General features: G+C 49.7%; 1 protein-coding gene across 1 annotated transcript in view; it reads left to right on the forward strand.

Moving 5' to 3' along the window:
• The first annotated feature begins 4415 nt into the window (after window positions 1-4415).
• Window positions 4416-14158, forward strand: part of PLXNB3 (plexin B3) — a 47952-nt gene continuing 38209 nt past the window's right edge. The window contains exons 1-3 of the mRNA XM_081844505.1: window positions 4416-4485; window positions 7669-8766; window positions 8883-9062. Of these exons, the coding sequence (XP_081700631.1) occupies window positions 4450-4485; window positions 7669-8766; window positions 8883-9062 (1314 nt within the window). The 5' untranslated portion in view covers window positions 4416-4449. The remainder of the gene's footprint in view (window positions 4486-7668; window positions 8767-8882; window positions 9063-14158) is intronic.

Below are 14158 nucleotides of genomic sequence, written 5' to 3' on the forward strand. Positions count from 1 at the left end.
GTGACGTCCAGTCTGAGATGGGGATGGGCAGTAGCTCCGTGGCAGACCCTGTCGAAGGTCCCAGATTCAAATCTCATCATCTCCAGGTAGGGCTGCAAAAGACTCCTCTCAGGAACTGAGCAAAGCTGCTCCCCATCAGGGGGACCAGAGACTGGAAACCAGACCATTGGCTGTGCTGACTGGGGCTGATGGGAAATGGAGTCCCACAAGACCTGGAGGGCCACAGCTGCCCCACCCCTGGTGTAGACAGTACTGAGCTTGATGGACCAGTGGTCTGACTTGGGATACGGCAGCTGAGCTTTGGTGGTGGTGGTGGTGGGGCTAAGTGTTCTCATTTTGCACAAAGAGGCAATACTGTTGCATGGTTTGCAAGTACAGTAAAGTACAATTAAACTAGTTGGAATGATGCCTTCACCGCAAAATAAATGGGTCCCCCAGCCTCCTTGCACCTTAACGTGATCCCACCTGTGCTGAAAGCGGATTTCTCTTTGAACCCACTAAATTCCTTTTTATTAAATTAAGCAGATATTTGCATACAGAAATTATAACTTAAAATACTAATAATTATACATAGCAAGGAAAGGCACACAAACAATATGTATCTATGTATAATTATTAGTGTTTTAAGTTATACGGTAATTTCTGAGTGTGTTTGCCCCCAACTCCACCTCACGCCTCAAAAACCTAAAACGTAGAATGCTCCTAAGGATATATAACAAGGAAAGGCAAGTGGTAGGCTAGCTATCAGCAAACTGGGGGAAAGGACCACGCCCCCCACCATTTGCTGAATTTATGGAGTAGGCTTGCTAGCAGTCCCATGCCGACTTGTTTTCTCTCCTCACACAGAGGTGGGATTCTCTCTCCTCCCTGTGATTTGAAGCTAGGACAGCCAAATGGATATGTTAAATGTGAAACTCCCTTTTTTCTGACGCTGGGGTTACAAAGGAGTGAGGGGGAGGAATGCTTAAAGAAACCAGATGTGAAGGTGTTAGTCTTCAGGGGAAGGTTTGCAGGGCAAGCTGCCACGTGTAGGTGAGGGTGGGAGTCTGTCTCTCCTGCCTCCCCCCTTTGCTGTCGACTGCAGGGCAAGTCCCAGCAGGCCTGACTGCTGCCAGTCACACAGTTATTAAACTCACAATGGGTGTTTGTTGGTTTGTCTCATCTTTCTAAAGTGGTGTGTATTTATCGGGGTGAGGCAGAAGGGGGGGGGGGGAGACCACCTTCCTCCCCAGAGACTTCAGCCAGTGCACGGTTAAGCAGTGGCCAGTGGGTTGGGTTGGGGAGAGGAATGGATTTGCCAAGAACTCAGAATCACATGATTCTAATCCTGTCGTTGTCTGACTCTTCCCCCTCCTCCCCTCACACAGCAGGGGGTGGGGGAAGGATTAGTGCCTGTCTTCCTTTAATGGGACGGTTTACCATAGACTGGCAAATAGTGCTTAATGTTTGCCTGGATTATATAACAAACAAAGTGATTATCCTCCCCTTGTTTTCCTCCTCCTATATACAAACTTGGGAATGTGGGGGCACTGGGATGGCTGTGGTTGAGTCTGGGATCCCCTCCTGGACCCCAGCTCAGGTTTTGGACCCAGTTAGGGCCCCTCTCTCCCCACCCACCCCAGCGGCCAGGGTGTGTGTGTGTGTGGAGACGCTTCTCGTCCTCACCCATATACCTGCCACACATGCTGACACTTTGGCTGTGGTTGTTTTTAGATCCTTTTCTCCAGTGGAGGGGGGCTGCTGTGGTTCCCAGCCCCACTTGCTGCTGCTGCGTGAGGGATTACTGAGGCCGCCCACGGTTTGCTCTTGTGGGCACCAGCACCAGCAATGTGTGTTGCCCAGCCTAGGAACCTGTGCGAAAGGCAGCAGTGCCAGGCACTTCCCAGGAGGAGGAAAAACCTGCTTTCCCGCTGGAACAGGTGCACGCAGGGAGCCTGAGGCCGCGTAAGGAAGAAATCCACAGGGGACGGTACCTCCGATGGCCCTGGGCAGGGTGGTGGTCGATTGTGAGTGGTGTGTTTGTGTGTGTGAAGGTGCCTGTTGCTGGAAAATAGATATGCTGAGGTCCGTCTGAGGGGACATGATGTGCTGCCGTGCTTGGTAGGGCAATGCAAGTGAGAAGGGTGTGCATCTGAAGCCTCAAGCGTTGAGGAAATGAAGAGAGGTTCATGACAAGGTCCCAGCCCCCTCTCTTGGCTGTGGTTCCTTCACGTCTGCCCCACATTTTCTCCTCTTGTCTTTTTTCCCCTTCACGCTCTGACTTGCTTTGACGCCCTCTTTCAGCCTTCCGCGCGCTTTGCTGCCCCAGAGCTTGTTACCCTGGGAGGCACTCAAAAGCCCCATTGATTTCCTCCCACGCCACTGTCTGTGTCCATAGGAGTCTTACCCGCCATGCCTGCGCATAAGTGTGTGGCTGGTTATACACCATGCATTTAAAGCACACACTGCCCCCAGACAATCCTGGGAACTGTAGTTTGTTAGGGATAATAGGAATTGTAGTTCTGAGATGAGCAAGTTACACCTCCCAGGATTGCTTAGACAGGATGTGCTTTAAATGCATGGTGTGCATGCAGGCAGGGTGTGTGTGTGTGTGTGTTGGCACAGAGGGAGAGATGTCAGGTTATTGTACCTGCAATTTCCCCCTCCTTTCCCCACTTTTCTGGTGGGCTTTGGCACTTGTAGGGTTAAACACGCTGGTTCCGAACTCCCTGCGCCAGAGTCTCTCCTTATTCCCTGGACTGTTATCAGGGGTGGCTCTGTTCCTGCCCCCCTACCCCGAGCCAGACAAAGGGGGCATTCAGCAGCCCCTGGACTGGCATGGCTCTCCCCACGCCTGCTTCCCGCTGTGGGGGCGGCTGTGCTGGGCGCTCGCCAGGGAACTGCAGCTTCTTGCTGACCCCGACACCTTCTCAGCCGAGGCCTCTGCTGACTCCAGGGCGCCACAGGAGGTGGCATTGTGGGGAGTGGCAAAAGCATCAAGGGTGGGGCGGGCCTGAGCTCAAAGCAAGAGTGTGTTGTGTTGCCCCAAACCAAACTTTGCAGGGAAACGGAATAATCAGGACCCATTGTGACAGGGCTGAGGTACCTGGGGAAGGCCTCATGGAAGCAACACACACTCCTGACACCTTGGCTGTTTGTACTTTCTGTACACTTTTTCTCTCTCTCTCTTCTTCCCTGTCTTCCCCTTCTGCTGCTTCTCCCCACCCACCCCCTGCTGGCCGTAACCTTAATCTTGCACCCACTCCCTTGTGGGGAGTGTCCTGCCCCTCCCCGCTCAGGCCAAATGTCCCCGATTCTGCAGCTTCCTGGGGCCGGCAAAGGGGGATCGATGATTCCATGAGGCTCTAATGGAATTGCTATTATGCTATAGCGTGGGGTGGGCACAATAATTGCTTGGGAAAGCCAGGGAGGGGTGCTGCTCTGAGAGATTGAGGCTGAAATGGCATGAAATGGGCTGGACTTGACTGAGCTGGATTCTAAGCTCATAGCACACTACACATAAAGGCTTCTGCCAGGTGCCTCATGGTGGCAGCTGCCTCCAGGAGCAGATTTTGGGCAGGAGAATGGGAGACAGGCAAAGCCCTGATCTGTGGGACTCAATCCCCCCTTTGAGAAGTTTTGCACCAGCTCTGCTGAAATGAACAGCTTTGGTCAGTCTTGTGTGCAGGAGACCTTCCCAGTTGATTAGGCCCCCAAGTTAATTAGGGGGTGTTAACTGACTTCTTCTCCCACCTCCTTCCTCAGGCTTTAGGTAGCCCTGTAGCAAAATGATCAGAAAGGTTTGGGAATCAATTTTGGAAATGGGCTTATCAGACAATATTCCTTGACTGGTTTTGCCTTTCTTAAGCTTTTCGTTTAAATGGTTTGTACTGCTTTATGACCTGTCCCCACCCCAAAATTAAAAAGGGGCGCCCTCAGGTCCCAGCAAACCAGGCACAGCCATCCCCCTCTCCCTGCCCCTTCCAGTTAATCAATAACTTCATGCAAAGAAATCACAAGGGATTCCTCTGTTCCCCACCCAAGGGCCAGACACAAGCCCGACCTGTCCGTCTCTTGCAATCTCAGGACCCCCCCCCCCACTCCCAGCCTGCAATAGCTGCCTTCTGTCTCTGGCAATGCCCTTCATTTTGCACCCACAGCCCCTCTCCCCTCCAGCCTGTTTCATTCTCTCTGGGGTGCCAGTGCTATGTGTATAAGTTGTGAGAGCTCTGTTTCTAGGGGATAATGGGCCCCTTTAGCCCCCGTGTGGCTCTGTGATGGCACAGCCGAGATGGAACAGTGGGGGCTTTGATTGGGGAAGGTTATCACAGCAGCCATTGATGCAGCCTTGAATTGCCATCTAACCTCTCCCCCTCTCCGTCCCCCAGCACCCATGTCAACTCACCCGCTGTCTTATCTCATTCTTCCACCCATAGGGATGCCTGCTGAGTCCTTCTGCTTGACGCCACCATGTGGGAGCTGAAATGCCCCCAGCGCAGCCAAACGGTAAGCCTTGGAAGTGTAGGAAGGGGAAATTGCAGAGGAGGAAAATGGGATTTAACAGGGGAGACGCAACTGTGCTGGAGTACCATAGCTCCTGGGCAGAGGGGATGTGCATGTGTGTGCATGTCATGAGCTGAAGCAGGTGCTGGAAAACCTTAGTTTGGTGTGTGACACATTTCTGATACTGCCCTGTGATATGCTTTGATGACAGACTTGGGTTGCTATTCCGTGCTAAGAAGCGGGGACCTGAAAGTGTGTGTGTGGTTCCTTTTGTCTCCCTTGCAGCCCCACCCCTGTGCCATTGTCTGCCTGTGTGTCTCTCTCTCACCTTCCCCAGGGATTTTGTGTGTGTGTTGGTGGTGGTGTTGCTACATGCGCTGCCTCTGCTCCCTTCCAGCTGTTGCCAGGAGGGAAGGGGTGGGGGTTACTGTAAGCTCTCGTTTCTGTGCTTCCTGCCTGCCCACCCCCACCTGAGACTGGGCGTAGGGGGAGATGGAGGGATGAGACAGAAGGTTTGGTTTCCAGCCAGGATGTTGAATATCTAGGTTCTGCACCCTCCCCTCCTCCAGCAGGCAGATGGGCCCATGTGCTGGGCAATGAGATAATATGGAAGGGTGGTGTTTGTGTGTGCTTTGCTGGGTTGGGAATTCCACTGGGGAGGAAGGAGTGGGACAAAGCACCTTCACATCTGTGTGTTTAGGCAACAGCTGGGTCAGGGGAATTGGAGCAGAGCAGAAGGGGGAGAGGTATCCCCCCCCCCCGCCGCCTTAGGTGCCATCTTCCTAATGGCATCTGTCTGGGCCCTGCGAGGGGGTGTGCGTGTGAAGAGGAGGCTATGCAGTTTCCTCGTTTTGAATTACGTTCTTTGCACACTCGTTTGCTTCCTGTGCTAACATGCAGATTGGCTTGCCAGTTCACACTCTTCTTCACTGGCGCTCTCTTTTTCCTGCCTTGGCTCCAAACTGAGATTGCTAAACCTGTAGAATATCCCACTCGTCTCCCTATCAGTGCATTATTGCTTTTTTAAAAACCAAAACCAAAACAACCTATTAATTAAAAAGTAGTCCCATTTCTGTCTCTCCTCTTCCTGCACTTGTGAGCACACATTGTGCTTTGGGTGTCTTGTAGGCATTGCCTTTGCAGGCCGTTTAAAGAATGGCAAATAGAAGCAAAGGCCAGAGTGAGGGGCTGGGCAGTGATGAAGTCGAGAGCATCCTTGTGCTGTTCATGCCCCCATTGGCCGCTCTCTCCTGCCTGAGTTGCTGTCTGAGCTGTGACCTCGCTAGAGGGAGGGGATTAATTCCGATGGGATGTGGCTTAATCGCCTTCCCTGGGCTGCTAAATCCCAGTTGGTGATGGAAAGGAGGGGGAGGATACTCATTTCCAAGGTGAAAGCGGACTGGATCCCCCCTCCTCTCCTTCCACTTCCTCTTGGGGGTAATTTGAGTGGCTTCTTGCAGCACCATGTGGGGAGACAAATGAAGGCAGGAGTTGGTGTCTGAATGATGCGCTCAACTCTTTAAACTATTGGCCTTCGGGAGGGGAGGGAGAATTCGGGCTGCTTCAGGCAGCAAAATGTCTTGGGTCTGAAAGGGCAAAGTGTGGGATCCTGGGCTCATTGTGGGAAGGAGGAACTGGAGTCACCTTTCTGCAGCATCCATTGTGGTGGGCAGAGCGGGGGAGAGGAATAATGTGCGGAACTGAGCACCAGTTGGGGAAAAGGGGCACTGAAACTGGACATCGAGAGGCATCCTAAGTCAGGGAGGTAGAAGAAGTGTGCCAGGACTCCTGGGCAGGGGCATAGGAAAGGGGGCGGGCTGGGGACGGACCGCCCCAGGTGCCATCATGGGGGGGGGGGAGTGACAAATTATCAGGGAACAATTACTGCCCTACGAGGGCGGTTCATAAAAAACTTTTTTTGAAAATGCCTGCTCCAAACGTCTGATCCTACTACACTAGGGATTAATTATATAGCTACATATGAAATTTCATGCATATCAGTTAATATCTTGACCCTCCTCCACGAAAACATCTGTTTACGTGGCCTTTTTCCTATGTCGTGAAGGCTGAAATTTCAACAAAGCACATGCCTTTGCTAGACTCTTTTTGGGCACCTGCTAAAAGCATTCTTCTTTAGGCAAGCATAACTAGATGCTTGGAAAGTTGAAGTAATTTTAATCTTAATATTTTAGCTTTTGTATGTTTTAAAGTAGGATTGTTAATTTTTCTTGATTTTACTGCTGCTGTGTTTTTTGTTTTGATAAACCACTTTGCAGGTTTTTAAAAATAAATTTTATTAAATAAATAAACAATAAATAAATATAAATAAAATAACACAAGCCAAAACACAATCCATCCTGTAGATTTAAGTATCTGTCCATAGTCGCCTACTTGTTATCAGAGGCTCAGAATCCACATTCCTTTGTAAGAAAATATGAAATAATGTAAAACCATTTTTGGAGGCAAAAAATAAATAAATATCAATGTGGTGGGGCGGGGGGAGACAAGAAATTTTCCACACCAGGTCCCACCTGACCTTCCTATGCCTCTGCTCCTGGGTTCTTGGTGCTGCCTTAAAAGTGTGGTGCACAAAGGATGCAAGATTGCACCTCTTTACTACAGACCAGTCTAGACAGTCCCTATCTTGTATTCACAAATGGTGATCAGGATTCCAACTTCACTTGTAAGTGCATAATTGGTGGAGTGGAAAGAGATCTTCTTTTGCCTCCTCATTAACCCACCCTGACAAGAGAAACCAGACAAAACATCATCAAATTGGCTTTGCATCTGTTTTGCACAAGTTAGTCTGGTTTTACTAGCCCTGGGGAGCAGTAAGGAGAGAGTGTCTGCCCAGACTTTTTGCCGAATGTTGATGGGTGCACTTCACTTCTCAGTGTCAAAATCCAGCAGCGGAGCCTTGATCAGCTGCTCCCCTTGGAATGTGGTACAGATCCTATCCAAGGAAAAAGATCTGGTGCAGAAACCAGACTATATCTCCAGCTTGGCGATTCCCACACAGCATGCTATGCCACAGTTCTGTGCTGCATGAGAGCGGCTAATGAGTCACGAGACTTATTTGAATAAGTAAATTAAATGACTCCTTTGAGCCTGGAGTTTCCACACGAAAGAGGCTGCCTGCTGTGTCTCTGAGTGCTAATCATGCCTTCTCTTTCTCCTTCTGTCCAGGATTTGGCCATGTTCCTAGGCCACTTGCTGCTGCCCTCGGTGGTTGCCCTGACACTCCTCCTGCCGTCATACCCAGCTGCTCGGCCCCCTTCCTACCCATCCTTCTTGGCCCCCAACACGACTTTCAACCACCTGGCCCGAGCCCGGGACACAGGGGCACTGTATGTGGGTGCTGTCAATGCCTTGTACCAGCTGAGCCCTGAGCTGAGGCTGGCAGGGCGTGTGCGAACGGGGCCCGCGCAAGACAGCCCCGAGTGTCTTCCTTTCCGCGACCCACGTGACTGCCCCCAGGCCCGGCTCACGGACAATTCCAACAAGCTGCTGTTGGCCAATGAGCGGGCTGGGGAGCTGGTGGTCTGTGGGCAGCTCTTCCAGGGAGTGTGCGAGAAGAGGGCCCTAGCAGACATCAACAAAGTGCTATACCGTCCCGAGGATCCTGGTGACAACCAGTTTGTGGCAGCCAACGAGCCGCGGGTTTCGACCGTGGGCTTGGTGGGGCAACACGATGGCCGTGACCTGCTCTTTGTGGGTCGTGGGCTAACTGCAAAGCTCTCCGGGGGCATCCCACCATTCACGATCCGGCAGCTGGAAGGACCCCAGGCGTTCTCCAACGAAGGGATGGGCAAGCTGGTGGTGGGGGACTTCTCGGACTACAACAACAGCTATGTGGCGGCCTTTGCCTCTGGGGGCTACGTCTACTTCCTGTTCTCTCGGCGTGGAGCAAAGGCACAAATGGAGTATCGCCCCTACCTATCGCGGAGCTGCGTGGACGACACTAACCTCTACTCCTACGTCGAGCTGCCCCTCGAGTGCCGGGACGCAAAAGGGCATGTTTACAATCTGGCTCAGGCTGGGCACTTGGCATCCGGCTTCCCCGGGGACGAGGCAACCCTCTTTGTCGTTTCAGCCGCTGGGCAGGGCTCCACTTCCTCCCCGACAGGGCAGACAGCTTTGTGCTCCTACAGCTTGGGCGAAGTGAACGCAGCCATGGAGCAGACACGGCGGCTGTGTTACACTTCGGCTGGAATTGGTGCCACAAATGAGCAGGAGGCCGCCATTGAATATGGGGTGACCTCCCGCTGCAATTATTTGCCTAAGGTGAGAGAGAGGATGGAAGTGATTGCCTTCTTTCCATGGGGGAAGAGGCAGGGGGCAGTGGAAAGGCTTCCCTAACCCAGAGGTGGCTGCATTCCAACCTTTCTGTTGATTTCCAGGAGTCGCCAGAGTCTTACCCTTGTGGGGATGAGCACACACCTAGTCCCATTGCTAGCCGGAAGCCACTGGTGGCCGAGGCTCTTCTAACTACCATGCCAAGACTGACAGCCGTGGCGGCCATGATAGAAGCAGGTCATACCATCGCCTTCCTTGGAGATGGTGTTGGGCAGCTGCATAAGGTAATGGGCGACGCAGTGACAATAATCTGAGCTGTGTGCTGTATTCCTGCTGTGCTGCTGATAGCTTCCACCCAGGTGTGCACCTGCTAAATGGGTTTTTGTGTTACTGTTTTCCTCCTCCCCCCTTATATATTTGTTTAAATTTATTTAGCCCATATTTCTGCATAGGTGGTTTTGTTTTTATTTTGGGTTCATCCTGTGTGTGGCAAGGATCCGTAGGATGATTTGGAGTGGAGAAGCAGCAGCAGCAGCAGTGGGGAGCAAGAGTACCTGCAGCTGCTTCTGTGCTCCAAATCACTGCTTCCCAAAGCTGTTCCTCAAGGAAAATTAAAAAGAGAACTCGTGTGCTTGTGTTCACATGTTTCATTCATATTTGACTTATTGCTTACTCACTTCAGTGTAGGCAACTTGGTCTGTCTGGATCCATGTTCTCTACATCAGTGTTTCCCAACCTTGGGCCTCCAGCTGTTTTTGAACTACAATTCCCATCATCCCTGACCACTGGTCTTGCTAGCTAGGGATGATGGGAGTTGTAGTCCAAAAACAGCTGGAGGCCCAAGGTTGGGAAACACTGCTCTACATTGACTGGCCTTGATCTTGAGAAGTTCAGGCAAGGTGGTCTCCCAGCCCCACTGGAGATGCTGAGGATTTAACCTGGGACTCTGCATGCAAAGCAGTTGCTATCCTACTGACCTATGTCCCTAAGTCTGTAAGCGAATCAAGAGTTAGACCCCAAACTGCGTGTGCCTTTTGATCTTGCTTTAACTTCTTCAATATCCTAGAAGGGGGAGGTACAGGGGGAAGGCAACTCCATACATTTCTGCAGTTTGGAGTTTTCAGACCTCTAATTATGTCTCTGATCCACATGTGTGCAGAGCTTGGTATAATTTCTTCAAGGTCTGGATCTCTTTTCCTCCAAAGCGCTCCGAATTTGAGACTCTGAATAAGTTAGCATCTGTGTGTCTTAATCCCACAGTACAATTTATTTGCATAGGCTTGGGAGATGCCTGCTACATGTGTGAGATAAAAAGTGGAACCGCTCATGCTGTTTGCAAGCCGCAAAATTTGGTATTGGTCACTAATTCAACATCCTGAGAATCTCTTCCTCTCTCCCTCCCTTCAGAGCAAGTCTCTAGCTATATTGGTGCAGAAATAATTGTTTAAGTAGGTGGTTGATGCCTAGTGGTGCTTCTGAAACCAGAGAGGAGACAAAACTAGTGTAAGGATTGGTCACTGCTCTTTCCCATGAGTAATAGAAGCAAATTGTAAACCTGTGCAGGCAAATGAAGAACATGCAGATCGGCTTAAGTTTTGTAATTCCTTTCAGATTATGGAGTATAGCTGTTTGGAGTGCAGAATTAGTTCGCCCCGGAGCAGAAATTTAGCTTTTAAAAAATGCAAGGTGTGTCTGGCATATTTCCTTCTCCTCCCGAGTCTGAGATTCCATTTTCCCACAAATTAAAGACCAAAAGAATATTCTACAGAGAGGGCTGATTTGGCACATCCTGCCTGTAGGGGTAGGACTGGGTTTGATTTTGATTTTTAATTGCGTGTTTCAAGCCATTTAAAATTGCATGTTTCATGTGTGCAGCGCCAGCACCTGCTTCCAAGCAGGCTGTCCCTCCCTCCCTCCCTCCCTCTTAGTCTAAACCTGAGACCTGCTACACTGTACAGAGTGAAGGCTGTTGTGTTGCTTATGCTGGAAGCATATTGTAAATTTTCTTGCATTGGGATGATTGCTGCTTCTCTTTTGCCATATGACAAGGAAGAGCTAAGAGTGGAGGATTTTAAAAAAATAAGTATATAATAAGCAGTTTCTCCAAATGCGTCACAGAGCAGGAAGCCCCATAAAAATTCTCCTCTCACTAAGAAGGAAAGTGATAGGAGATCCTTTCATGGCATAAAGTATTTACTGCAACTCTCAGCTCTGGAAAAATTGCTCTTGATTCCTGGTACTGAGTCTAGAAGAATCTGGAGACTTAAGAAGGCTTGTCGGCCTTTTAGAGTTTTTGCTGTCTATGGCTTTGCCATACTGTATTCTGTCATGCGGTTTCCCCTTTGGACTGGCCACTTACTAAATAATGTTTAGTTGATTGATCTGCCTTTTAATCAATTTTCTGATTTCAACCTAAGTTTTTAGGCTAAAAAAAAGAACCTTTATAAGCATATTGGGGGGGGGGCGGGATAATGAAGGAAATGTTAGACAGAACGTTACACTTCAGTAAACAAAGGCAGCCATTTATTCCTCCCTCTTTTCTCAGGGAAAACCCACTGTTAGTTCTAAATCAGAACAAATGTCAATCCGGATTCTGGAGGAAACCCACATTGCTGTTTGTTCTGATTGAACACTGAAGAGGAAGTGAGGACAAACCCTTTCACAGTAACAGTCCAGGACCAGCATAACCTAAAAACATGAGCATGCGTTACTCTCAGCCCCACTGTTCTAATATTGCTGATTTAACTAATTAATTAACTGTGGTTACTAATTTTGCTCACTATAAGGGCCTAGGGCAGTGATTGATCCACTCTTCATACCAATTGATGCTTGTAGTCCAAGGTTCCTATTCTCTTCCTCTCTAGTAGAACCTCTCCTCATATCCCAAAACACACACACATGTGCCTTCAACCTAGAATCAGTGGTGCCCAGTGTGTTAGTGTTTTCTGTCCAGGTGAGAAACTGCATCAGTAACATGGGTTAGTTTTCCCGCGTAGTTCCTCAACAGCTGCAGCCTTGCACTGCAGTTTATTCAGGTTTAGGCTGGCGTGCATAACTTTGGACTGCCCAGGGACAGACTTTGGCAGAATTGAGTATCCTGAAAACCTCAACTTTCATTTGTTAAAGCAGGTTTTTAGGTTGGAGCAGACCTGTATCTTAGGGGCAGACCTCCTTGCATTTTGGGGACTCAATCCTCTGTCGCACTTGGGTGGCAAATGCTAGGAAAGTCTTCTGAGCTGAGGTCCTGACCGTTAGAATAGCCACTACTAGATGGACCAGTAAATAAGGCAGCAGCATCATGTGTTCCAGCTGTGGAAGTAGCCATCCACATTGTTACAAATTTATCTGGTGAAGGTCTCCAAAGCCAGCCTGGCGCCGAGTAGGATTTCTAGAATCCTGTCAGTCATGCTTTGTCCTCCCTGCCCTGCCCTGTGGAGTGGTTTCAGACTGTTCTTTTTTTGTACCAAGGTTGGGTCCTGTGAAAACTCATGGCTGGGAGAAGAGAATTGGCCTGTGTGCTAAGCAGCAAAGGAGCAGTCATTCTTGTCGTACCAAGGGTCTGGGGTGTGGGTGTGTGTGTGCAGCTCAAGAACAGGGCACAGATTGTGCATGTTCGCCATATCCATTTCCCCAGTAATGAGTCAGCCATTGGCTACTCTCCACCACCCTGTCCTAGCTGGTCTGGGGCGTAGCACCCACACAACTTTCGCTATTGCTGGGCATATTCTCCAGGAACATGAGGGTCCTACACATGAGCACCCTGCTGCCAGTTTGGAGTGAGGATGATGCCAAGGGGTACTGGGTGCCCAATATTTCCTGCTGTCCCATTTGTTCCTCCAGCTTTCATTCATGCTATTTCATGGTCCCATGTAGTATGGATGAAGTTATTGCTCCTCTGTCACCCCTTTGTTCTCCCATATAAGTTTTTCTGGAGTAGTTTAGGGTTGAAGTGTGTGGGAGGGAAAGGGTGGTCTCTGTCTTTGAGTAGAGACCCTCTCCCACTCTCTGCTTCCTGCTATGTAGGCTCCCAGGACATCTGCCCCAGGCACTCTGCTTAACTACCAAGCACGGATACAGGGCAGATTGCCTTCTTTCCAGAAGAGATCCCCAAGGCTCTTGGCTGGGCCCTCCTCTCTTTATCCCTTTCTCTTTCGCCTGTTAGCTCAGAAGATGAAAAGCAGAGGTGACTATCTCTGCCTTTTGTTGGGTTTCAGCATCTCTGATTGTCTTGTTGCTATTTGTGATTGTGTTTTATAATTTTGTTAAAATTAATTGCTTGAAGCTCAGGGGTTGTGCTGTAGTTTTTTCCTTTTTTATTTACTCTGGGTAGTGCTTCTGTGCTTTAACTTGGGAATAGGGAACCTTGGGCCCTCCAGATATTGCTGCGTTACAACTCCCATCATCCTGGACCACCATTGGAAGGCTGTCCAGCAACAATGGGCGGGGGGGATGGGACACAGGTTCTCTTCCCCACTCTTTTCACTTTTTTCTTCTTTTGTTGGAGCCACTGCAAATACTTTGATGAGAAACTTTCTCATCAGCATCCCTCTCGGAAGCTTGAACTGCAGGAGAAGGTAGTGGCAGGGGATTGTTGCTACAGTTGTTCCCTGGTTCTCAGGCGCTAAAGCAGAGCTTTCCAAACTTTTCATGTCAGTGACACACTTTTTAGACATGCATCATTTCACGACACAGTAATACAGTTTTACTAGAAAACCAGAGGTTAAACTAACCCCTTTCCAGCCCTGGGTGGAGTGTGGGAACGTTTGTGTGACACCCCTTACACACTGCAGCCGCCACACTAATGTGTCGCAACACACAGTTTGGAAAGCTCTGCACTAAAGGCTCTTCCAGACGTCCTTTTTGTAGTGCGTTCGTGTTAGTTTGTGCTTGTGCTGCTATTGGGGCAATTATGCATGATCCTGCTGTCAATATTGTTTACGCTGGTAAAAGTTTCAGTTTCCTGCTGAAATCCTGTAACTCATCCCACAAATGTTTCAGAGGTTTTCTCCAATGTACTGTAATTGTGCTGCAGTGTAAGACTGCCTTTCTAGATGGCAATAATGTGATAATACTGAGGAGGCTTGACTGAAAAACTAATAAAGCAGGATGGTATGTGGATGGTCCAGTACAGGTATCTTTATCTTATGCGAGGGTCAGGTTCTGGGGTCCATGTGTAAATGTAAAGGAGCCATTGTCCCCCTGCAGGGTGGAGGGCTGCTTCCTGGGCTCTGGGAAGGGCAGTTACCAGCCCCTTCCCATGACCTTCTTGGAAGTCTTAGTTATCAGGCTTTGGGTAGGAGCCTTGAGGGGAATCTAGGCTGCTGCCAGGGCCCTCACACTGCCTTCCCAAAGTCTGGTAAGCAAGGAAAACCTGCTGGGT

The sequence above is a fragment of the Podarcis erhardii genome (assembly GCF_964252035.2).
Source record: "Podarcis erhardii genome assembly, chromosome: 17".
NCBI lineage: Eukaryota > Metazoa > Chordata > Lepidosauria > Squamata > Lacertidae > Podarcis > Podarcis erhardii.